Source organism: Canis aureus, chromosome 18 (genome assembly GCF_053574225.1).
Source record: "Canis aureus isolate CA01 chromosome 18, VMU_Caureus_v.1.0, whole genome shotgun sequence".
Classification (NCBI taxonomy): Eukaryota; Metazoa; Chordata; class Mammalia; order Carnivora; family Canidae; genus Canis; species Canis aureus.
In genome coordinates, this window is record NC_135628.1 from 10369521 (window position 1) to 10394976 (window position 25456).

Consider the following 25456-nt stretch of genomic DNA (forward strand, 5'->3'; position numbering starts at 1 on the left):
AAGGCCTCAAGTGATGGACTATTGCTGGTTGCAGGTCCATACATCAAGAACCACTGCATTGCACTGTTACATAAATCTGACATCCATAATTCTCCAGATCCTCTTTCAAAAAGTGATTTGTCCCAGCTAGTGCAAGGATTACAAGTGGACAGCCCCTTTTAGGGATTGCTGTGGTGTCAGAGAGCTGTCTGGTCCAAGGTCACACCTGTCCCAGAATGGGCCACATACAATGACAGCCTGCAGCAGAAGCATAAAGACCCAACACCTGACACTCTTGCTCCATGGCCGTTTCTGCTGCAAAGCTCCCTGTGGAGTCAGGACTTCTCCCTGGGGCCCATTCTGCTTTCTCCTTTTTCCTGCCCAGGCGTTGATCCCAAGAGAACCTCTCTAAACCTTAACTTTGTTTCAGAGTCTGCCTTTCTAGAGATCTCACTCTTCAACAGTAATGATTCCACCCCTAGTACGTCTCAGTGGCCATCAAACTGAGTCCCACCCTGCAGTTTGATATTCAAATCTGATCTCCACTGACCATTCCTGAACTCTGCAACTCCTGCCTCACCACTGCTTTCCTATCCCTTGTCTCCTGTCTGTCTGATCCTTATTAGCCCTACACAGCTCCTGCTATGGATTCCTGTCTCAGGGATTAAGTGCATTTTGTTCCCATCACCCAAAATGCCTCTGCAATGCTGTCCTTTCTTCTGTCCTCATCCTCTGTGTCCTTTTTAATGCCCAGATTCAGACTCCCTTATTACAGGAAGTCATCTCTATAAAACCACTGTAGAGCTGATCTTGACATTCTCCTAGTAATTACATTTTTAATCTGTACTTGTGCATATTTCTGGAACATCATGTAGTATTGAGAAATGGACATTTTTAATGTTCATACCTATCCTTCTAGTAGACTGTGAACTCCCTGAGGGCAAGGAGCACACCTGTAGCTCTCTTTGAACAGAGAATTGGTCCAGAAGTAGGCACCACAGTGTTGGGCAGGGCTGAGGAATGTGCCTCTGTGCCTTGAAATTTCTCTCCTGGCCTTCCGTAGGTATCTTCACACTTCATTCTCTTTATAAGTTCCTCAGGGACCGGCTTTGTTTCCTGGCTTTATGTTCTCATGGTTCTGAGTGTTGTGGTTTGAAGAAAGCAGATGTTCCATAAATACTTAGTGAATAAAAAAACTTTGTATAGTTAGTGGTTTTTATGACCCATAACAAAGAACATGCTAATAATATATATCCTGAATAGAAGACCATGTCTTACAATTTTATTACACATTCCTTAGTATTTGAATACTTATAATATCCCAAGATAATGAGTTCTTTGTAACCTAAATATTTTACAGTGCATATATAAATAAAATTATGGAATAGTGCTATAGGATATTAATTTGAAGTAAACCACAGCATTCTACCTAACAATGTGGAAATGATATAAAAAGTAGCAGTGGCCACACACACAATGCAATTATACCACTGAGTTAACCTCAAGTCTTCCAATTTCATGAAAGTTTAGAAGATAATTATTAGTAACCCACTTTTAACTTTAATTCTAAATCCTACTTTGTATTTCTGCTAGGCTAGACCTAGGAGTCTTACTTAGATTCAAAATGGGCAAGATCATTGACTTGGAGTTCAAATTTGCTTTTACTCTGGGTCATTTCTGACAAAGAATATATATTGCAAGGTATATGCAGGGCTTCATGTGTTTCATAGAGACACACCTGAGGTTTTTGTGATTATGGCTGCCACATGGAATGTGAGATCTCTTTGCCAAGTCAGAGGAGCCTAAAACTATGGACTTGCTGCCTTCTCTCCCACCCAGCCTGTCAGCACCAGACAGAGCCATACAAAGCAGTAATTCTTCTGGTCAACAAGCCATGTCACTCAGCCTATTATCTGTCATCCAGAGCTCCAGGCCTTGACAGTCTTGTTGTGCCAGCCCTGGGAAATTATTCTTTGCCAATGCATGTGTACAGGGCCTAGGTATTTTTCATATATACCCATATTGGAACTGTTTTTGGACATCACTAGCTACTTCATTAATTTCAGAGGGTTTCAGCTGGAATTATTGAAGAGTAAAGTTGTCTTCACGTTCAACCATCCTATTCAGTTTCTACTTCTACTTTGACTTTTAAGTAGCATAAATAAACCATCTTGTAGCATCTATTGTAGCATTCTCTTAACCATCTTGTAGCATCTGATTAAAGAATATTGCTGTTTATGGTTTTGTTTGTTTTGGGAGGACAATCATTCAAGATGTCAACCAACTTAGTTCTCATGAGAACAACAACAAAAGTATAAGTCAAGCACATAGTTAGAAATCCAGTTTTGTGGACAAGGTCTACAAAGCATACATTTCTAACACAAGCCAAAGGATTCTTTTTTTAAAAATTTTTTAAATATTTATTTATTTATGATAGACATAGAGAGAGAGAGAGAGAGAGAGAGAGAGAGGCAGAGACACAGGCAGAGGGAGAAGCAGGCTCCATGCCAAGAGCCCGACGCGGGACTCGATCCCGGGACTCCAAGATCGCGCCCTGGGCCAAAGGCAGGCGCTAAACCACTGAGCCACACAGGGATCCCCCAAGCCAAAGGATTCTAACCTGTTACCATTCTTAAGAAAATGTACAGGTGTCCTTCGTACAATGAGTAAAAGTATAATACGGTTTTAAAGTATTGTGTCATGGAAAACTGGTTATGAGAAAAAATGAGTTACATAAATATGTTTTCATTCCAACAAGCATATAAACTCTGGGCAGAACCCATCTTTTCATTCATTCTTTTCATAACATCTCATGGAGTTGGCAGGTATGCACATAGTTGGAAATACTTTATAATTTCCAACAGGAGACCCTTTATTGCAGGAGATACTTTACAAATTTTTGTTGATTTGGCATTTTCGATGCTTAATATGTATTTGCATGTTTTCTGGTTTGGTTCTCCATCTGCCTAGTTGGTCATTCAGAAATTCCCTACAGATCTGTGGTAAACACTAAAAAATCAGCTACACATCATTAAATCAAATGTACTTGCTATTCAGTTGTGGGTGGGAGGGAGCTTGATAACTTGCTTTATATAATGTCCTATTTGTTTTCAAACCGCTTTAAGTACTCATCCCTCAGACTTCTTGCTTGCTATTTCCCCGCATTTCCTAATGATCTCTTTTAGTTAAGCGCTTTGTGGAATATACAACCATAACAAATTAGAAACTTGGAAGTGATAAGAAAATAGGGATTAGAAATAAAAGCAATCAGATTTTTCTTTCAAGTGCATGAATACTGTTTGAACAGATAGGATTTTACAATAAAGAAATGATTAATATTTTAAACATGCATTTAATATTTTAGCAGACCTTTAAGGTCAATTTTGTGCTAAAAAAATTTATAGCATGACTTCAGGGAACTTCTATGAAAATGAATTTCAAATCCCATCCTTATTGTCATGGGATGATTTGCAATGGATTTGTACTGGTGTACAGCTAAGCTAGTTGTTAAGACTCTTAGGTGAACTGAAACAAAGCTTCAACCAGTGGAATTGGTAACTTCTGCAAAACTGTTAATATTGCCATCTCCTTGGCCTGTGGTGCTTGACTTTGCTTCTAGATGCCGCTACTGAATATTTTCTGTCTTTGGTTTGGAGAAATAAAATGATTGTTGGTAAGGAAGAATGGTAAATTGTAATCTTTGATCTTCTAGAAATTATATATTCTAGTTCCTTGAGTAAATGTGAGTAATGTTCCTTGAGTTCCTTGAGTAAATTTCTAACATAGTTAGAAATCCAGTTTTAGTAAGTTCTAGTAAGTTCCTCTTTACTAAATCTAGTAAGTTCCTCTTTACTAAATCTAGTAAGTTCCTCTTTACTAAAGTATTTGAGAAATTATATAGATAATCAAAATGGTGGATAATTCATCCTTTACATGAACTGTTTCCAAAAACAAGTTTAAAGATCTAAAAACAGGAGATAATTTTTAATCTTTATAGAAATCTTAAAATCTAAATTGGTCTTACAATATCTTCAATAAATTAGATTTAAAAATATGATCAAAGCAAGTTGTCCACATAGTTTTTATTAAATTATCTCCAAGTTTCCTTCTGACTTGTTTTTAGTGTGAGCCCCCTTTTAAAAACTGGTTTTAATGTCTTCAAATTTAGACTTTTATGTCTTAATTCTAAGCTTTAGAGGTATATGTGGTAAGCCTCTAATTAAGAAAGACAGGAGTCTAGAGTTTGAGCATTCTTTCCAAAGACCTCAACGACCTTGAATTGACTACCATCCAGTTCCTATCAATAGCATCAAGGAGAGATGACTGGCACTTGAGATTGGTGGCATTCTACACTTATTCCTCAACATTTTTCCAAAATTTATTTATGTTAAAGTATCAGAAAGCAGCAAACTTAACTTCCAATAAAAATGCCTTATTTTAGTTACAGTTTATTCCCATTCTTTTGGTTTTTATCAAGTCTGTTAAAACAAAGGACCCCAGAAAGAGCTTTTGTGTATCTTCTGCAAAAGGCTATTGACATCATTGCCCATTAAGATACTCAGAGTTCCATATATATGTAAGTCCTATACGTACAACTTTATTCAAGAAAAATTTCTCTTATAATAAAGTTTCAAGAAAATATCTGCTTCTCTGAAGACTGGTGCTTCCTTTAGTCAGACAATGAGAACTGCAAAATTAATTGCTTCCCTTTTCTCTTGACTGCTAGGAAACTCAGAAATAGATATGTTGTGTTGACATTAATCATCTTTGTTCCCCTTTTTCTTTTTTCACTTTGTTTTGTGTTGTTGTTGTTGTTGCTTTATTCTTAGCTTCCCCACTGCAAATTGATAGATTTTTTTTTTTCCCTAGGAGTAGTTTGGAACAAGTTAACTGAGATAAATGCCAAAAGTTAGGATTCTATCATTCATGTATTCAATTATTCCTCAAAGTTTATTTTTTTAAAGACTTTGTTTCTTAGAGCACAAGCAGGGAGAGTGGGTAAGGGACAGGCAGGCTCCCTGTGGAGTTGGGAAACCCATGTGGGGCTTGATCCCAGAACCCTGGGATTGTGGCCGAAGGCAGACACCCAACTGACTGAGCCAGCTAAGTGCCCCTTAAGTTAATTTCTTAACAGTATTAACTGCCTGTGTCCTTTGCACCAGGGAGTATACTGGGCACTGTGGATGGAGTTGTGAATGACATATATTCCCTACTTTCAGGGAGCTTCCTTTCTGATTCTTTGTGCATCAAGCAGAGCGTAAATGTTCAGCAGGTATGTGTTGTTATCTAACTGCCTCTTTTATTTTTCAGGCTTCATTTATTTGAATGTTTTTAAATAAGATAAATTTCACCTGCCTGAATTAGTTACTTGTAGCACTTAAACTTTAAAAGGTCGCATTTTGCCCCCTGTAATTGTGTCCTTGTATTAGTTACATGAAGAACATAATATTTTATATTTTGTTTAGTAAAAATTAGTCATAAACTCTCTGATCTCAAGAGTTCCTATGACTTTGTGATGAATTGCAAAGTATACCTGATTCTATATTTTGATATTTCTTGTTTCTTAAATAACCCTTATTTTGCCCTTCTTTTATTCTCAGGCGTAGTGATTAGTCTTTAAATTTATCTTCTTAAAGGAATTTATTTAAAAGCAAATAACCTATGTTTGGATATTTTCGGTACTTCTCGATACAGACATGATCCTTACTTCATGCAATCGTGTACTATAATTATTGATGTATGTGTTTTATTTCTATTATGTTTCAACTTCCAGGAGGGCAGGGATTATTTTATAACTTGAATCTCCCCTAGGGTCTAGCAGAATCTCTTCCCCATAATAAGTTAACCGATAAATAACGGATGAATAAATTAGGTCCCAGTGTATAATATAGGCGTGTGCAGTGGCAGGTACTCTTGGATCTGCTGTGTTCACATTTGAAAGCATGAACTTGCTCTAGCTCAACAGAAATAGGTTTTATAACTGATTGCCTCTTAATTTTCAGGCTTAATATATTTAAATGTTTCAAAATAAGATAAATTTCACCTGTCTGAATTAGTTAATTATAGCAAGGACAAGAAAGATAGGAAGATTATGCTTTAATTCATTCCAAAAATTCAAACTGCCTTTTTTTTTAATCCTTACATAAAGGCAGGGTTTTTTTTGTTGTTGTTTTGTTTTGTTTTGTTTTGTTTTGTTTTGTTTTTAATCAAACAGTATTTATCCCCTCAAGCCAGCTCTGGTATTTTGCATAAGGTATATCATGTGATTTTGGTGAAGCTTCAAATTAGGTGAAATGTTTCACGTAAAATTAAGGGTTTTTCTGGTTTGGGTTTTGTGTTTTTTCACTCAGATTTTTCCATTTGTTGAGCTAAGGTAATAATTTCAGTTTCATAGCAGTTTTGTTTTTGTTGTTGTGCTGAGGCAGAAACAAAAACAACTTATTCCCTGAACAAAAAGATCAGGAAAGATAACCTCAGTCTCTGCCTTTTACATTGAGAGTTGAAGCTCTCTAGATGCCTGCATTTTAATCGTTCCAAAGGAGTTGTTTACTTAAAGGTGGTAAGGAAAATGAGGCCTTGTCAGGGGACATTTTTTGGAGAGGGGTTTGTGTAGAACTAACTCATTATTTGGAGAGCTCCTAATTCTCAATAAGAGAGTAGCTAATGTGAGTTATATCAGAGTGCATAACTCACACTCTGTATAATTTAGTTATACATTGTATATGCAGTGTGCATTGTAAATGCAGTAGTTTTGGGAGGTCTCGGGTAACCTAGGCCATCTTTGTCCAATGTTCAAAGAATAAAGCCCATCTTTTCACTTGTTACCATTGCAGGGCTTGCTTAGGAGAGAACTGGAGCTGTGGGTTGTGACTGCATAATTCTTATTGGTCTGCAGAACCTGCTTAGATTCTTCCTTCTGTAGATTAAATGGTTTTCTTTTCCCTTTAAATATATTCTGTGCTGGGGTGCCTGGCTGGCTCAGTTGGTGGAGTGTGTGACTCTTGATCTTGGGGTTGTGAGTTTGAGCTCCATTTTGAGTGTAGAGATTATTTTTAAAAATACAAATAAAATAGACTATGTGCTATAACAGTGTATTTTTTTTTTTTTTTTTTTTTTTTTTTTAGTATTTGGGGGAAATCCCTCAGTTTGAGATTGTTTTATGCTATCAGATGGGAATATAGTTCCATGATATATATATTTTTTAAATATTTTATCTATTCATGAGAGACACAGAAAGAGAGGCAGAGACATAGGCAGAGGAAGAAGCAGGCTTCCTGCAGGAAGCCCAATGGAGGGACTTGATTCCAGGACCCCAGGATCAGGACCTGAGCCAAAGGTAGCTGCTCAACCACTGAGCCACCCAGGCTACCCTGGTTCAATGATATTTAATTAGAAAGTTTTGGCTAGAAAATTTCTTCTAAAAGTTGGAAACGAAGATTTTTAAACCCGAAAGAAAGGGAAAAAATGGTGTCAAATAGAGTAGTTTCATTTTGAGCTGGTATATGGGAAACCACACTGTGCCAGGAGTCAGGAAACTGGCATTCTGTTTTTGCCACTACCTGGAACTCCTTACCATTCTGTGCCTTGGCTTCCAGGGGAGACATTGGATGAGTTCTAAGTCTGTCTCTGTCTCCCTGCTCTGTAGGGCTCTTCGTACCCTTTTCCTGAAACTAAGAAAGATGGTTCATTCTCTGCATCCCAGAGCTTGGGATTTAGTAGTTGCTTCTTGAATATTGGTTGGTTCCTATTGATTCCCCACATATATATGACCAGGCCTAGAGTGAGTGCTTCATTCAATGTACAGGGCATCAGCTGTAGGGCTAAGGAGCAGGTTACAGACTTGAATCCCAGAGCAGTCACATTTCCATTGCTGTCTTCTCTTTTGGTCACAGATTTCATGTGTCTCCACATTTCTGGTTCAGCAGATGTTTCTCTATGGAGGCTATGCTTATGCTTGAGTTGGTTGTCAGGGTTGTTAAGTAAAAAGCACTGTCAGCACACTCTCTTGCCCTCAAGAGAATTGTATGACAATGTTCATTATTACTGCTACAGGAAAGTTCCATGCCCATTTCTGGCCCACTTGCTCAATAATTCATATTTAAACCATGATAGGATACTGATTTTTACAAACGGTCTGCTTGCTTTAGATTTTTTAATCATCACTAAGTAGAAATATGGAATCAATGTGATAAATGCGTCAATGGCCAGGGAAATTGTACAAGCTTGCTTCTGTGATCAGGACAGGGCTAAGGTGCAATCATAATACACATTTTATTTGGGACCTTATCACAAAATTAGCAATGTTTGTGTTCAGAATGTTCCGGCCACTTTCTGCTTTCATCCCTTATCTTATTCTTTCGGTTCTCATAGTACTGTTGTCTGCAGTCATCCTACATCCCCACTACATCCCCTTCTCTGTGTTTCCCTCCTTGATCTGAAGGAGAGGAAGGAGCACAGAGCCGGGAGTCCAAACACAATTAGAACACGAATTGTGCAATGTTGAGTCATTTAACCATTCTTTATCTTGATTCTGAGATATTTCTAAAATAAAGGAGTTGGAAGTATATAAAACTCTCTTTAGCTTTTAATATACATGATTGTAAAGTATCTTCATCTCATGATCGAAACATCTGATGTTTTCCACATGGCCTACTAAGTAAACCTGGAAAAGTACTTTGTCCCAAGGTGATATTAGCCATGTTCATGCACTGTGGTAGAGTCCTCAGGGTCTGCAGATATTTGTTTTGTAGTGGGGTTTTCTTTTGTTGTGTGTGTGTTTCAAAGATTGATGTCCTGAATGTTTAAAAAAGTTTATATATATATAAACAATGGTAGTTTCTTGTTTTTAGAAAGGAATCTTTCATTAACATGGAAAACAAGACCTTATAAACCTGAGTTTTAGTCCCAGTGACTGTGAGGATCAACCAAGTGGCAAAGTTGTGAAGTTTTATTCAAAACAAATGTTAATTCTTATACCAGCCTTGAATCAGACTTAGAAAAAAGAAGATGGTATTAATTCAGCACTCAAGTACCAAGCCCTTCAAATGTGTTTCCATTTGATTCTAACAAAGCCCTAGGAAAGAGTAGAGTCACTTTTCAGGTAAAACAAAAAGGTTGGTTTTTGCTTAATTCCATAAGATAGAGGTGGAAGGAGTAGGTTTCAAACTTCTGCATCTGTGACCTGTAGTCACCAACAATCTCATTCATGTATGTCAGATATAATGAAAAGGAAAAACATATGTAGAAGATTGTTTTGTGTTTTTCTTTTTTTTTAATTTTTATTTATTTATGATAGTCACAGACAGAGAGAGAGAGAGAGAGAGAGAGAGGCAGAGGGAGAAGCAGGCTCCATGCACCGGGAGCCTGACGTGGGATTTGATCCCGGGTCTCCAAGATCGCGCCCTGGGCCAAAGGCAGGCGCTAAACCGCTGCGCCACCCAGGGATCCCTGTTTTTCTTTTTTTAAATCCAGCTCCACAAGTAAAGATAAAATTTAGTTCATTTGTCCAATTTAGGAGGGTCAGATGGAGGAACATTTATTCCTAACTCTTCATGTTTTCATGGAGGAGGGTAATTTCTATTCCATTCTCCAGGAGAGAAAAGGATGAGAGGAAGATGTCTGTTTCTCTCCATCTCATCATTTCTTCCTATCGGGGTTAGGTTTGGCAGGAGGAAATGATTGTGCCCAGATTGCGCCTTTAGGCTCCTTCCTCTCTGACACAGACATTCTCTGCTCCTCTATCGGAAGCTTTCAGGACAGGGTCTCCCCTGAGTGGCTGGCAGCTATCCAGTATTGCTGGCAACTGTCCAATTCAGGGGGTATTAGAGGGTGTTAAAGGGCTCACTGTGGTTGCACCTGTAAGCTACATTCTTTGATCAGCTTTATCAGTAATAAAGCTGACATTTGATCCTCTTACTTGTCTATCTCTCAGTTGATTCCAGACTAGGAGAAGAAAATCATTTTATTTTTTTGGCCATTGAAAAATTAAAAAATAGGCAGGACAAAGAAAGTCCATAGGGTCAATATTTAAAGAAAAAATAAAAAAAAATATATATATATCAGAATAATTACACTAAAGATAATACAGTAATAGGGACGCCTGGGTGGCTCAGCAATTGAGCATCTGGCTTTGGCTCAGGGCTTGATCCCTGAGTCCAGGATCAAGTCCCACATCTGGCACCCTGCGAGGAGCCTGCTTTTCCTTCTGTCTATATCTCTGCTTCTCTCTGTGTGTCTCTCATGAATAAATTAAAAAAAAATCTTAAAAAAAAAAGATAATACAGTATCAGTTTTCATTTCTACTTCTGGAGAAGAAAGGGAGAAAATGACTGCCAAAATATTTTCAGGGAACTGAATGACAAATATGTTGAAAGTCTTCATAGTTATGGAAGAGAAGAGATATTTAGGCAAGCTTCCTTTTTCTGTTTTGATAGCGCCAAGTCACTGGAGCCCATTTTAATGGCTGTTCCCTCCAGACCTATACTTCTTATACGTGGTTCAATATTTTACATTCCCTTTTAGCCCTCGTCAACAGCTGCCCTACAAATTTGTTTTCTTTTATGTGCAGAGAAAGATGTGTAAGTACTTAATTCTTTATATGAGTAGTTTCATATTGGGGGTTTTATCATAATTTCTTTTCCTGGAGCATCTATAAATGTTCTGAAGGGCTATGTCTCCATGGACAGAAGTCTTTGTTTATGGAATTTTCTTGATGGCTTGCCTGCCAGATACCAGGTTGTTCTAGGCTGTCTATGCATGCAGGTGTTGTGGGTGCTTCTCCAAGACAGGGGCATTCATGGGTTTCCATTATGTGAGGATGTCACTGCTAACCTCTAAGCATATTTTTATTCCAGTTTAGGTACCATGTCTAGGGCTTTCTGAGACTCCCAAGTATTTTCTCATTGGTTCTCAGAACTTAAGTTTTTCTAAATCATCATATAATTGAGCATCACTTTGAGACTTGATTGTCAATTCTGAATTCATCATATGAAAATAGGACCCTTGTTTAAAATCAGACCTCAAAAAAAAAAAAAAAAAAAGTCAGACCTCTGCTAAAACAGTACCATGGTTTAGCCATTTGCTAAGGGCAAAAATCTAGGAGTCCTCCCTAGTGGCTTTCATCAACTTATATTCAAAATACAAATCTGTTCACCTCTGCTTTCTTTTTTTTTTCCTCTTTCTTTTTTTTTTTGTATTTTTTTTTGAGGGTGACAATACATGAGAGACACCTCTGCTTTCAAAACACATTCTGTGTCTGATCACCTAGGAGCCCTTTGTCATGACCGTCACAGTCATCTTCTGCTTATCTGAATTACTAAAGCCATCTGAACAGATCTCCCTAACAGTTCTTCTCTTAGCCTTCCTACAGGCTATCTTCCATAGATATCCAGACTTACGTTCTTAAAACGCCAATGAGATCACATCACTGTCCTTCAGTTTTTTCCCCTTGGTTTTTGCCGTAGCCTTAAACGGACCTGTGTGGTCTGCCCTTTGATTTCTGTGCTGCCTCACATGATTTGCTCTCCCCCATGAACACTCTGGCATGGTCACACTGCTTCTGAGGCAAGTCAAGCTGGTTCCTATTTTAGGGTCTTTATACTTAATCTTCCCTTTGCTTGGAATGATATTTAACGACAAAGCAATAAGTATTGAGTTCTGCTATCACGAGGGACCACTGTAGTTCTGGGGACTAGAACTTGGAATAAGACAAAGTTTTTGTCTGTAAGAAGCTTTCCTCCTATAGGAGAGAGACCATAAGCAAAAAAAAAAAAAAAAGTCAAATGTATAACAATTCAGGTGATGGTAAATCAGAATAAGAATAGAGAATGAAAAAAAAAAAGAATAGAGAATGATGGGTATAAGATATGCTATTTTATGTAAATTGTTTGGAGAAGACCTCTTTTACAAAGTAACTTTTGACCACAGAACTTGAGGAAATGAGCAGGTGGTCACATGGCTATTTGGGGCATACATATTCCAGGCAGAGGGAACAGCAAGTACAAAGGCCCTGAGGTATGAGTGTGCTAGGTATTTTTAAGGCAGAGCAAGGAGGTCATTGCACCTAGAATAAGATAAGCAAGGCGGAGAGAGGAAAGAAGAATAAGGTTAGCAAGTTGGTAGAGGTCCAGATCGTGAAGTGTCTTATAGGCCATAAGGACTTTAGCTTTTAAGCTGTATCACAGAGAAAGACATTGGAGGGTTTTGGGTGTTGAAGTGACATATATTTTTAAAAGACTGTTCTTTACATCATGTAGAGAATAGATAGTATAAGAGGGAAGGTAGAAGCAAGATTAATTATGAGGCTACTGTAATAGTCCAAACAGAGTGAGAGTGATGTGAATTCATAGACTCTAAATGGATTTCAAAGGAAGAGCTAGATTTCACAGGATTTACTGATAGGTTGAGTGTGGGTATGAGAAAAAGGAAAAAAATAGGTGTTTTACAACTGGCAAATCCATTTCAGTTACTATTGTTGTACTAAGTGGTGAAAACATAGCCATATTTTGCTCACAGGTTCAATGGGTAGGTTTAAACAGAATCCAGGGGACCCCTTGTCTCTCTTTTACAATATCTGGAAAGCCTGGGCTTGACTCAACAGTGGAGGACTGGAATTATCTTCATTCACTTGTCTAGCAGTTGATACTATCTTTTGGTCAGGACCTCAGCTTTGCTGTTAGGTGGACCTACATATGACCTCTCAGGCAATCTTTCCATGTGGGTCAGATCAGGCTTCCATATAGCACAGCAGGTAGGTTCCGAGAATGAATGACTCAAGAGAATCAAATGGAAATTCATGGAATTTTCAAGATGTAGTCTTAAAAAAAAATCACCTGTCACTTCATCCATACTTTATTGGGCAAGGTAGTCACAAAGGTACACTCGGATTAAAGGGAGAGAGACAGACACAATACCACTCAATGAAGGCGGGTTAAAGTCACATTGCAAGAACATATTGGGTGGACAATGTTGTAACAGCCACATTTACCATGATTGGGAAGACTGTGGGAGTATCAAGTGTGTGTGAGGATATGAGATAAAGAATTAGATTTCAGACCTTTAATTTGTGATAGCTATTAGACAACTAAGTGGAGATGTCAAGTAATCAGTTGGGTATCTGAATCTGCAAAGGTTCTATGTGCCAGGTACATTTGCAGGTCCTCTAGCTGGCAAGCATGGCCTGGATGAGCCAGGGTGAGTGTAGATAGTGAAAGGAAGGTGCAAGGGTAGAGGCCTGAAACACTTGTTCTGAGTTAGGATGATGAGAAGGAACCAGTGAAGAAGACTGATATGAGTTGCCAGGGCTGCTAAGAGATTGGCGTGCTCAAAACCAAGAGAATAAAGTATTTCAAGAAGAATCCACTATGTCAACTGCTGTTGAAAGACGTAGACTGAGAATTGACTCTGGCAATACGAAGGTTATTGATGACTTTTAAAAGCTATTTCATTGAGTGGTGAAGCTCAAAACCAGTTTTGTGTGGGTTCAAGAACAAATGGGAAGGAAAAAAGACTGAGTATAGATGATTATTTTGAGGACTTCGGCTGTAAAGGGAAATAGATTAATAAAGTGGGATGGATTTTAGAGGAAGCTACCAGGTCAAATATAAAATAAATATTTACGCATTTTATTATTTTTAGAATGGAATATGTTAGAACACATTTGTGTGCTGGTGAGGGGAAAAAAGAGTAGAAAGTGGAATAAATAACTATGGGGAGGGGACCTGTAGGAGCAAAGTCCTTGAGCAGGCAAGAAGGGGAGGCATGTGGTGTAATCATCATTTGCATGATGCTGTTCCTCACTATCCCAATTCCTGTTCAAATGCCCTCTCCTCAGGCACACCTGCTCTAACTACTCTGTAGAAGCTCCTACCCCATTCCCTTAGCCTTCTTTATTGTTCTTCGTGGCATTCTTCCATTAGGTATTTATCTCCTATCTTTCCTCAGATTGTAAACTCCATGAGGGCAAGGATTTTGCCTGTCTCATTCACTGACCCGTTCCTAGCACCTGAATCCTGGCACACAGAGGGAACTGAGGAAAATGTTTCAAGGGAGTGACTGACTGCTGAATGGAGGGGAGAGTGCCTATCTCCAAATGAATCATTTTGTACCGGCTTAGCACCTTGCACAATGATTTTACAAACACAAGCAGTTCAAATGTGATTTTGACATCGCTTTTTAACTAGGGCACCATTTTGAGACTTCTGAGGATGAAAACGGAATTTAATGGGAAAATAATCTGGCAGATTTTTACACTGCCTAGTACTAAGTTTGTGGTTTGCAACTCAGGTTCTGAAAATGAATCCTCATTTCACAAGCTCCCTAGGTAAGAAATGGGTGTAAAGCCAGTGTGGATGCCTTTTGCCACCCTCTAGTCTTCACGCTGAAGGTGCTGTTGGTCAGGAAAGAGGATTAAAAAATCAAGAGAAAAGTTATAAGGAAGGTACTGCAAGGTTCTTAGAAAAGAAAATGTCCACACTCTACGTCGTCTTCCTTGTTTGGAAGATGCGCGTGATAACCCATGGATTCTTCACTGGGGGCTATATATTGAAATATTGTCAATTAATGTTAGGGAAGCACTTTCAAATCCTCCAATAAAAGACACTCAAAGTTCACAGTTGTCATTGTCATGGTAACTATGACAAATGAAAACATTCACTTCACTTTCCTGTCTTATGTAAGTCACCCCTTACTGGTGTCATGTCAGATAATACTGTATCTTATTACACATCTTTTTTCTTTTCCTACCTTAGCGTAAGAAAGTAATTTCACAGCAAGAGAAGAAAACTGTTGTCGTGGAATATCATGCTGTATATCCGAAGTTTCTTTTATTTAACAAGCACTCCAAATTCAACTATCGACTTACAAAGCTGTGTTATTTTTCATTATGTTATGTTTTTGGCTTTCAGTATTATGGAGAAATGCCTGATTAAAAGGAAGCCTGCAAGTTAATTCCCAACATGCCCTTTGGCAGCTTTTTCATTTCACTTAGAGGTGGGAGCAGGTGGTGTCATTTAGAATTAAATACATTATGTCTCAGTTGGCAGGAAAACAGCATTCAGTGATGAAATATCCCTGCAATGAATCTCATTAATTGTTCACCAATTTGTGGTAACTTTATTTATATTTGCATACTGTAATACAAGTACAATGAGGTGTCGTATATTTAGATTATACTTAGTGTTAAGTTTAACCATAAACTGTAAAAGGCTTTTGTTGTAACGGCACTGAAGGGCTGGTGTGTGAGTGCCAATCCATCATCTACGGGAGGCCCCCCAGAACAGACTGGTTTCATTTCCTGCATTTTCCATTGAAGTGATAGCAATTTCACAAAACTGGCCCAGCTTAAGCCCGTGCTATTTTTAGTGTCTTTACTCTGTAAAAAGATAGAACAGCTCTTATATGAACTCTCATGTGTCTCCAGAGGAATAATTCTCCTGTAAATTTATAATGCTGGCTAGCATTTAAATGTCTGAAAATCCCATCTTATCTATTTTCTGTGACAAGATATATATTTAGATTCAAGTAACCATGTATTATATTTCATACAGTTTATTAGAAAAATAATTCTAGGAACATTATACTAAAATAATTATTTTCCCCTTTATGTGCCTAGTTCCATCATAGACTATTTGAACAAATATGGAAACTTATGTTAGTTTAAAAGGACATATTAGAACTCAGTGTACAAAAATATGGCAATCTAATAAGTATTATTTTTCTGAATTCCTTATTTTCACTTATAAATGGACTTATGGTACATCTATTGGCTGCCAAGTTCGGGCTGCCTTATGGAAAACGTGAGAGACACTTAAGATAACTTCTCTTTTCTCTTGAGGAACCTAAAGTGTTTTTGAAAAACTAGATATAAACATATGAAAAGATATCAATGTGTAGCTGACAAATTATGTGGAATGAATAAGTGTTACAGGTTGGAGTAAAGTTGTTTGGTTGCACTGTTTTTCCATTATTAAATGTTTTTACTTATAGCCTTGCTAACTTAAAACCTCCTTAACATCAAAATTCACTTCTATCTGAACTATTGTTCTAAAAGGAGTATATAATGAAGGGTCCATGAGTGGCTCAGTTGGTTAAGTGCTGCCTTTGGCTCAGGTCATGATCCCAGGGTCCTGGGATCCAGCTCCTTGTTGGGCTTCCTGCTCAATGGGGGAGTCTTCCTGTCTCTCTCTCTCTGCCCCTTACCCCCACTCCTGCATACGCTCTCTCTCTTTCTCTGTCTTTCAAATAAGTAAATAAAATCTTTAAAAATTTCAAATAAGGGATATATTATGAAATTAGTGGCAAATTACAATTGGCTTATTTCTCATTAAATATAACCTCTGATGTCATGGTTCACAAAATATACTACAAATATGTTTCTGGTATCCTACCAAAAAAGTATCATGACTTTTATAACATGGAAATATAACTACAATCTTAAAACTTACCAGTGATTTACAGTAGGGAAATACATGTGCATGCACACACACACACACACACACACACACACACGAATATAGGACTGTGTGACTTCCAGCTCTGCTTTTTTTACCTGTATGATCTTAGCAGAATAATTTCTTATATCTGACCTCAGTTTCCTCAATTATTAAGTGAGAAACAGTAAGAGCTACCTTGCATGGTTCTTGTAAGAAGTCATCAGGTAACATCAGCAGCTATGTTAACTGCAAATCAACACTCAGTTACGGGAAGAAAAAGTATTTTGCTCTAGGAGCAAAAATATTATAGTAAAATTTCAGTTGGGGAGTTGTTTGCATAGTTTCCTTTTGATAAGTCTATGGTTAATTTTTTTAGAGCCATTTACTGTTTTTCATCTAAGTTGATTGGTCACCAACAGCTGACAGGCCAAATCAGGCCCACTACTTATTTTGAAGTAAAGTCACTTTAAAACAGCCATGCTCATTCCTTTATGCATTGCCTATGGCTGTTTTCATGCCCGAACATCAAAGATGAATGTTTGCAACAGAGACAATATGGCCCACCAAACCTAAAATATTAACTCTGTCTCTTCACAGAAAAAGTTTGTTGACTTCTGATCTAAATCCTCATATTGAGTTGAATCATGTTTAATGAAAAATGTTGAAAAGTTAATTTTCAAAAGAAAATTTAAAATCCGTTACGTGGGACAAAGTACTTCTCCAATTAGGTCTATGAACTGTGTACTTCAGCTTAATTGCCTGGTCATCTCTTGAGAGTTACATCATGTACTCTTAAAATAGGAAGAATTGCATCTTACTGAGTGGACAAGTCAGAAATAAAAAGGCCTCACACCCCATTTGTCTCCCTCACAGAGACCCACTTTGCAATGATAAGGATCCAATAATGAGTTGCTGGGACTCAACTTGGTTTATAGAGTAAGGCTAGGGATGAGGGTCATATTAACTTAAATATGACCCTCTTTTTGCATTGAATACCATCATTATGTATTAAGACTATAGAATGAGGTTATTCCTGAGCATAATTTACTGAGGCAAAAAGGAAGGAATTATTTACTAAAATGTTGGAGAAGTACGTGTTTTTCACTTAGAAATGGTTATAGACATTCTGAAGAACTGAGCAGCATTGAGATATTTCCTTCTAAAAAAAAGAAAGATATTTCCTTCTTTTCATATAGAAAGTAGTGTTTTTCTTAATCATCTTCATAAATAATATAGTTCCTTTTACTGTGCTAAAAGCAAATTTTTATCCCCATGGTTAGATTTAGCAATAAAATATTAAATAAGAAAAATATCATTAAAAACATATATACATATAAGCTTATATGTATATAAATATGTGCACATGTGTGTGCATATACATATATACATGTGTATGTGTGTATATATGTATGTGTATATATATGTATATATATATAAATTATACTCCAAGAGTATCACTATAGGAAGAAGTAGAGAATATATATACATACATGCATGCGTGTGTGTATGTGCATCCCAGATCAGTAAGTTGTCTAAAGTTTATTATATACTATATATGTGTGTATATGTATATGTTATGCAAAGGATTATGTGGACAAATGTATAAAATTTAGTATTTCTAGTATGACTGTTTCTATACTTTTTATTCTGGTGTTAGGGCATTTTTTTTTTTTTAGCAGATATCTAAATCCAGTTATTATGCAAAAGCAGATATTAAGCTCTGGGAAAACAAAGGTTACTACAGCAGAAGTGGACATTACACAGTCTCAGAAATGTGTGTATGTGTGTTTGCCCATTGGAGAGGGATGTGGCCTATACTTCTTCACTTGAGATCTGAAGGATAACAGAGCTAGCTAGAAGAGAGAAGGGAAAGAATGCAGCCCAGTCAGAGGGCAAAGACTTCACGGTATAAAGAACAAAATGGGAAGCTAAAAGGTCAGAGTAAAGCAGAAGAAGTAGGAATGTGATGCTGGATAAGGCTCTACCGTAATGCCGTCTGAAAGAAAAGTAATGGGAGCCACATATGGAATTTAGAAGTTTCCATTAGCCACATTAAGAAGTTAAACAAAATTAATTTTTATATTGTTTTAATTCATACATATTTCCAAAACATTATCATTTTGATATGTAGAAAGATTTAAGGTATTTTACTCTTTTGCATACTGTCTTTAAAACCCAGTGTGCATTTTACAGTAACAGCATGTCTGCATTCAGACTAGCCACGCTTCAGGTGCATGATGGCCGCATGTGGCAAGTGGCTTCTAAAGCACGGATTCTCAGTGCTGGTGGCACAGGCTTGCTGTCAGTGGAACTTTAAAAAAAAAAAAAAAGTCGCTGCCCAGACCCACCCAGACCAATTACATCATAATTGAGAGTGGAGCCCAGGTGTCAGGATATTTTTTAGAAACTTCCCAAGGAATTTTAATGTGCAGCCAAATAGGACAAATGTGTGGACTGGGGACCTAGTTGAGGGGTTTTTCTTTTATTTTAGAACAATGACAAATCTTTAAAGAGTCTTAAATAGGGGTATAGCATAAAGCAGGTTTACATTTTTAAAAGTTCTCTCTGGTGAAATCACGGAGAACAGATTAGAGGAAAATACCATACACAGAAATGCTACTGGTTCCTTTAGGTGGGTTTGACAGAAGCCCAGTTCAGTGATGATGGCTTCATGGTAGATCGAGGTGGAATCAAGAATCCTTTAAAAAAAATGAAAAGTCTTGATTACAGATTAAATGTGGAGCAGGACGGAGAAATGCTGTTCCTTCACTGCCATGGTGGATGCTGCAGGAAGATGGAAAACTTACACGCTTTTGAAAGGTCAAACACACAAGTTTTTACATTATCATGAGTTTTGAGCCTGTGTGTTGTCCAGATGCTTTAAAAAGGTGAAATAGGATGTTTCCATTGCTGAAGATGCCCCCCAGGTTTTGCTATCATGTGTTTAATTCATTAACTGTAGCACTGACGGTGTTTAAGAATTATATCATAGAGAAATATTACTTGTCCCACTCCTGTTACCTAGAAGGTGTCATCCAAGGGAAAGGCAAATGGAAGAGTAATTCCTTGATTGTTGCACTCCTGACCCATTAAGATCCTTGGGAGGAAAATATTTGTCTCTGAGTAACAGCATATTATTGCTCTCCCTGTTTTACATGTTCCCTGGGAACTGGGTTTAAGCAAATTAGATCTGAGAAAGACAACGATGAAACTTGTCGCCATGTACCCCTGTCTCTGCTCTGACAACGGCATACTCAAGAGGTCCCATTTCCAGCTTATGTTCTCCTGGGAAAAGTTACGATTTTCCTTTATTTATTACTCTTTCATGACTAGAAACCATGCACTAAAATTTATTTATCTTCATGAGGACTTCTGGTCCTTTCTGAAGCTTTATTTTCAGTCTTTTCTGTTTTTTTTTTTTTTCTTTACCCTTACTCTTTGAACCTCTTCTTAGTGCAAGGAGGCAATAACTTCCCACAGTATTGAAAATACCACCTAACCATTTCTTCTCTCCAAGAAAGGTGATACTTTTATACATACCTGAAGATTTAAAGCAATTCTAAACCAGGCTTTGCTAGAGGATCTAGTGCTCTCAAATTCATATGGAGATAGCCCAGTGCCTAGCACACAGTAATTACCTAGTTTAAGTCTTAGCTTTTTTGTGGATATAAATGCAATTTTCTCACATATATTTTTTAATTGAGGGACTGAATATGTGCAAATTTTACATGCTGTAAAGGGAATACTGTGTGCAATTTCTTTGAAGACTATCAACACAGTATAAAAAAATGAAGTTTTGAGAAGGGCTTACATGGTTCATACAGGTGCCTTTCCATCTGTTCTCCCTCCCCAGCTAGGTTGCATTAACACATTTAAGCAAACAACATATTGTCAGAAAAGGAAGCTGTCAAATTGGAAATGCTAATGTAAAACCTCCTAAAACTGTCAGAATCACATGGCAGGTTATACTCTTATCCTGTTTGATTTTTTCCCCCTACTGATTCAGATTTAAAGTAGTCATGTGTATTGCCTGTCTTAGAAAATATAATCTTCCTGCGGATTAAAATTGTACCTTCTCCACCTTAGGCTTTAAAATATGTTGCAGTCATAAATTATAAGTCCAATGCATGTCTGTGAAACTCTTTTTTATGTATGCCTGGATTTAAAGGCTGGAGATGGCCGAGGAGTCCTATTGAAGCAAGGCTGAAGGGAGCTGAGACGTTACTGCCCCAGACTGGGTCATACCCCATTCCAGGCGCTAATGGGGCTGATTCAGCCAGTGGCTAAGTTAATCTTCAAGTCTCATTTCTTTCACCTGCAACTGGGATAACAAGCTAATCTTTACCTGCTTTATATTCAAGGAGAGGGCTTTAAGTTAATTGAATAAAGTGATTATTCTCCTCTAATGGAAGTGAGAATTTGATTTCTATAGCCTATTTTTCAAAGAAGTTTAAGGGCTATATAGCATATCACTTTAGTATGTAATTATAATGAAACTTTATATGTACTTTTTGTTATTAAAATAAGTATAATTAGATAGGCTGACTTCCCTTATAATTATCTCTATAAAGTTTTATTTCAGGCGTAGGCTATTGTTAATATTTTATATGGGTCTGTTTTATTTTGGATGAAGATTTTTGACAATTCATAACATGTTGTCAGATATGTTCCATTTATATCTTGCCTAAATTATATTTGAATGTGGAAAATGAATATTTTAGTTCATTTTAAGAACATATTCTACGCATAGTTTTCTTGGGATAAATTATAAATTGTCTTTATCTTAGAAATAATGAATTAAGTAGGTATTTGATATTATTGATCACAAATAATAATACCATAATGGTAAATTAAAATTTGGTAATTCGTTTTATGACATCTTGAAGTTGGAGAATAAATTTTATTATACTAAAGGGCAAAGCAATGTGTTTAATTCACTTTAACACTATTTTCAAAAATCCAATAAAATATATTTACAACATTGCAATATAATATAAGTTGCACTATGCTGAGAATTTTTACTTAGTATAGTTATATAGATGTTCTGCATTACTGGAGAAGAAAGGGCACAGTTCTTCAACTGTTTATTTAACAAATAGAGGGTTTTATATAGCCTGAGATCAAATACATTACTAAGAAAAACGTACACACTTGGTGCTTGCCCCCTATTAATGTCAAACATGACATAAATAACTAAAATCCTCTCCAGTGATCCATGCATTCTTATAAAATTATAATCCACAATTATCCTTATATTTTGCAAGGTTAACAAGTGATACACATATAAAACCTTAACTCTGAACTTTTTAGGCTCCTGGTGAAAAGTCGGCATTAGCAGATAATAAACCCACGCTAAAAAAAAAAAAAAAAAAAAAAAAAAAACAACACGCTAGTAGAACTACTGTTTCATGCAGCTTCTAAACTCAAGAGACAGTGAATGCAAATCATGAGAGAGGCAGGGACTCAGAGAAAGAAGGCTGGCACTCTGAAGTATGCTGTGGGGACCTAAAGATTTGGTGAAGGGACATTCCTTCCCTAATTGAGATACCATACCCATTTTTTTTTAACAGTTAACTTAGTTTATTGTTATTTTTGTTGGTTTGTTTAAAAATATTATTTATAGTTAACATAAGTGTAACATTGGTGTCAGGAGTAGAATTTAGTGATTCATCGCTTACATAAAACACCTAGTGCTCATCACAAGTACCCTCCTCAATAACCAACACCAATTTGGCCCATCCCCCATCCACCTCCCCTCAGCAACCCTCAGTGTCATCTTTATAGTTAATAGTCCCTTATGGTTTGCCTCCCTCTCTCTCTTTTTTCTTTCCTCTATGTTCATCTGTTTTGTTTCTTAAATTCCACATGTGAGTGAAATCATATGGTATTTGTCTTTCTCTGACTGACTTGTTTCAATTAGCATAAAACACTTGAGCTCTAATCCACGTCGTTGCAAATGGCAAGATACCATGCTTTTTGATGTCTGAGTAGTAGTGCATTATACACACACACACCACATCTTCTTTATCCATTCATCAGTCAATGAGCATTTGGTCTCTCTCCATAATTTGGTTATCGTTGACAATGCGGCTATAAACATTGGGGTGCAGGTGCTCCTTCAAATCAGTATTTTGTATCCTTTGAGGAAATAGTGGTGCAATTACTGGATCATATGGTAGTTATAGCATTAATTTGTTGAGCATCTTCTGTACTGTTTTCCAGAGTGGCTGCACCATTTTGTATTCCCACCAAAAGTGTAAGAGGATTCCCCTTTCTCTGCATCCTCACTAATATTTGTTAATACCTATGTTAGTTTTAGCTACACTGACCGATATGAGTGGTATCTCATTATGATTTTGATTTGTATTTCCCTGATGATGAGTGATATTGAGCATCTTTTCATGAGTCTATTAGCCCTCTGGATGTCTTCTTTGGAACAGTGTCTATTCATGTTGTATGCCTATTTCTTAACTGGATTATTAATTTTCTGGTTGTTTGGTAAGTTCTTTATATGTTTTAGATACTAACCCTTTATCGGATATGTCATTTCCAAATATCTTCTCCTGTTCCCTAGACTGCCTTTTAGTTTTGTTGATTGTTTTATTTACTGTGCAGAAGGTTTTTATCTTGAGGAAGTCCAAATAGTTTATTTTTGTTTTTGTTTCCCTTTCTCTGGCAGCGTGCCTAGTAAGAAGTTGCTATGGTCAAGGTCCAAGAGGTTTCTGCCTGTGTTCTTTAGGATTTTGATGCTTTCCTGTCTCACATTTACGTCTTTCATCCACTTTGAATTTATTTTTGTGTATGGTGTGAGAAAGTGGCCCGGTTTCATTCTTCTGCATGTGACTGTCTAGTTTTCCCAACACCACTTGTTGAAGAGACTGTCTTTTTTCCATTGGATATTCTTTGCTGCTTTGTCAAAGTTTAGATAGATGATCATGTAATTGTAGGTTAATACTATATACACTTTTGAATTTAAGTACAAGTATGCCATTTAAATGGAGAGAAGTTTTAAGGTAAGACTTCTAGATTTTTAAAAAAATCAGCTGACACTTTGTCGAGATTTAATTAACTCCTGATTAAGAACAAACCACAGAGGGAATGGACATGGCATAAAATTGGCAGAGGGTAAGGGGGAGTGGCAATGGGGAGACACTGTCAGGGTAGAGAAGGTTGTATGCTTGAAGAATTATGAAAGGAGAGGTAATAGAAGTCCAAATCAATCAGAGTCCAGAAGTATACTCTTGATGTCTACATGAGAGTTAGTTCTACAACATTTGCAGGTATATAGACACCTTGGGAAATGATATTCTTAAATAATACTTCCCTTAATTCACCAATGGTGAATTCCCAAATTGCTTTTCAACACCAGTGTAAACCATAATATGTGACTTTTTTTTTTAACACGATACCCCTTTCCCATCTAATTTATAGGAAAATAACCCAGACAGTCACTTTCTACTTCAATTATAGAAATTGAACAGAACATTTAATTTTCTGAACACTGATTTGGATCAGCCTTGTTTCTAAAGCTTTGGTACAAAACATTTTAATATAATAAAGCAGAGGAAAGAACAAGGGAATCTTAGCACTGAGGGCATTCTTTCCTAAGCAAGCCAGATAAATAGTTTGCGTGTCAAAGATGACTTTCAAGACCATACAAAAATGGTCTTCCTGTGGTTTAAAGGAAAAAAAAAACCCTGAAAGTCCAAGTTGGCTACTAATGTCACAGGTAGAAAGTTCTCTAAGAACTTTATTTTTCTGTTTCTCTTATTGTAGAAAGAGCAATAGCAATTATTGCTGTTACCACAGCCCATGAACAGCTAACAAATGGGATCCTTCCAGGAAAAGAAAGAAACACCAACTTTTGTAGATCACTTGATTAACATTTATTCAATTACTTTTTATTATTTGCTATAGTGTTGAGAGGTGATAATATACCTCTTAAACAATGTTTCCTTACTCATAAGTGGAAGTCAGGAAGTCTTAAATAAGCCGTCAGGCTATTCGTAAAATGCCACTGTGTGTACATTGTAGACTATTTTACTACATATACTATTGATAGTTTAAGAACTAGTTGCATACATTAGCACATGACGAAAAATGCCCATGAGTTAGAAGTACCATATTCTCCCTGCTGTATCTCATTCCAAGTCATGCCCTTGTCAGTAACTGAACCTCCAGTGTTCAAGTTTAGTAAAGACAGAGCCTTGTGACCCAAATTTGCGTTGCTTCCACCATGATGTATTTGTGGTAACACTATCTTTCCAATGTGGAAGAAGTTTGAATAAAAAGAAAATTTATTAGTCATTATATTTTAAAATTTTCAGTTCAGTTGTATTTGGCATATAGTAACAGGTATAAGGCAAATGGTGGAATCTTTCTCTTTTTTACTTATATATCAAACTGATGCTAAGCAGACAAAATAAGGACTCTAATAGCCAATATGCATTAGAGCTGGCTTGAACTGGCTTATAGGAGCCCATCATTAAAATTTTAAGGACTTTTTGAATGGTTGATAAAACAACCATTTTATAAACTTACAAATCAACTGAACTAAAAATGAAAGTAATAAATCCTCAAAACATCCTTTCTAACTATTTAGCTACACTTGACTATTACATATGGTAGACATATGGTGTGCTACTGAGCATGTCTTCCCACCTCCATGTTTAGTGATTTCATGTTGGTAGCTTGAAACTGGCCACATTGGGAGTATTTACACCATGGAACTAGGCAGACACTGCAAGTTAATAGCAGCCCATCCTACTGAGAGTCCATTGTTGAACATTTTCCAACACACCACTTCTTATAGCTGAGTTTTATCAGAAAAGAATAGGTAGGTGCTATTACAGTTCTTACGCAGCATCTCTCGAATGCTGGCTCTCATATCCCCTAAATTATAAATTATAGTCCCCTCCCGGGCTTATCTAAAACCATAGCTTCTTTGATTCTATCCCTGAATGTCAGTTCTTTTGTCCAACTAAATTATTTTATACACTAAAATTTGAAAACTGTTGTAGAGCTTTCTAAATTATGGTGGAAGTAAT

The 25456-nt window shown here is 36.9% G+C and overlaps 1 protein-coding gene across 5 annotated transcripts in view; it reads left to right on the forward strand.

The window, feature by feature from the left end:
- Nucleotides 1-25456, forward strand: part of IMMP2L (inner mitochondrial membrane peptidase subunit 2) — an 845985-nt gene that overhangs the window by 721504 nt on the left and 99025 nt on the right. For 2 of the 5 annotated variants that reach the window (XM_077856155.1, XM_077856153.1), the window contains one exon: nt 5199-5251. The exons of the other annotated variants lie outside the window; for them this stretch is intronic. In XM_077856155.1, coding sequence (XP_077712281.1) covers nt 5199-5240 — 42 coding nt within the window. In that variant the 3' untranslated portion in view covers nt 5241-5251. The remainder of the gene's footprint in view (nt 1-5198; nt 5252-25456) is intronic. 5 annotated transcript variants of the gene reach the window in all.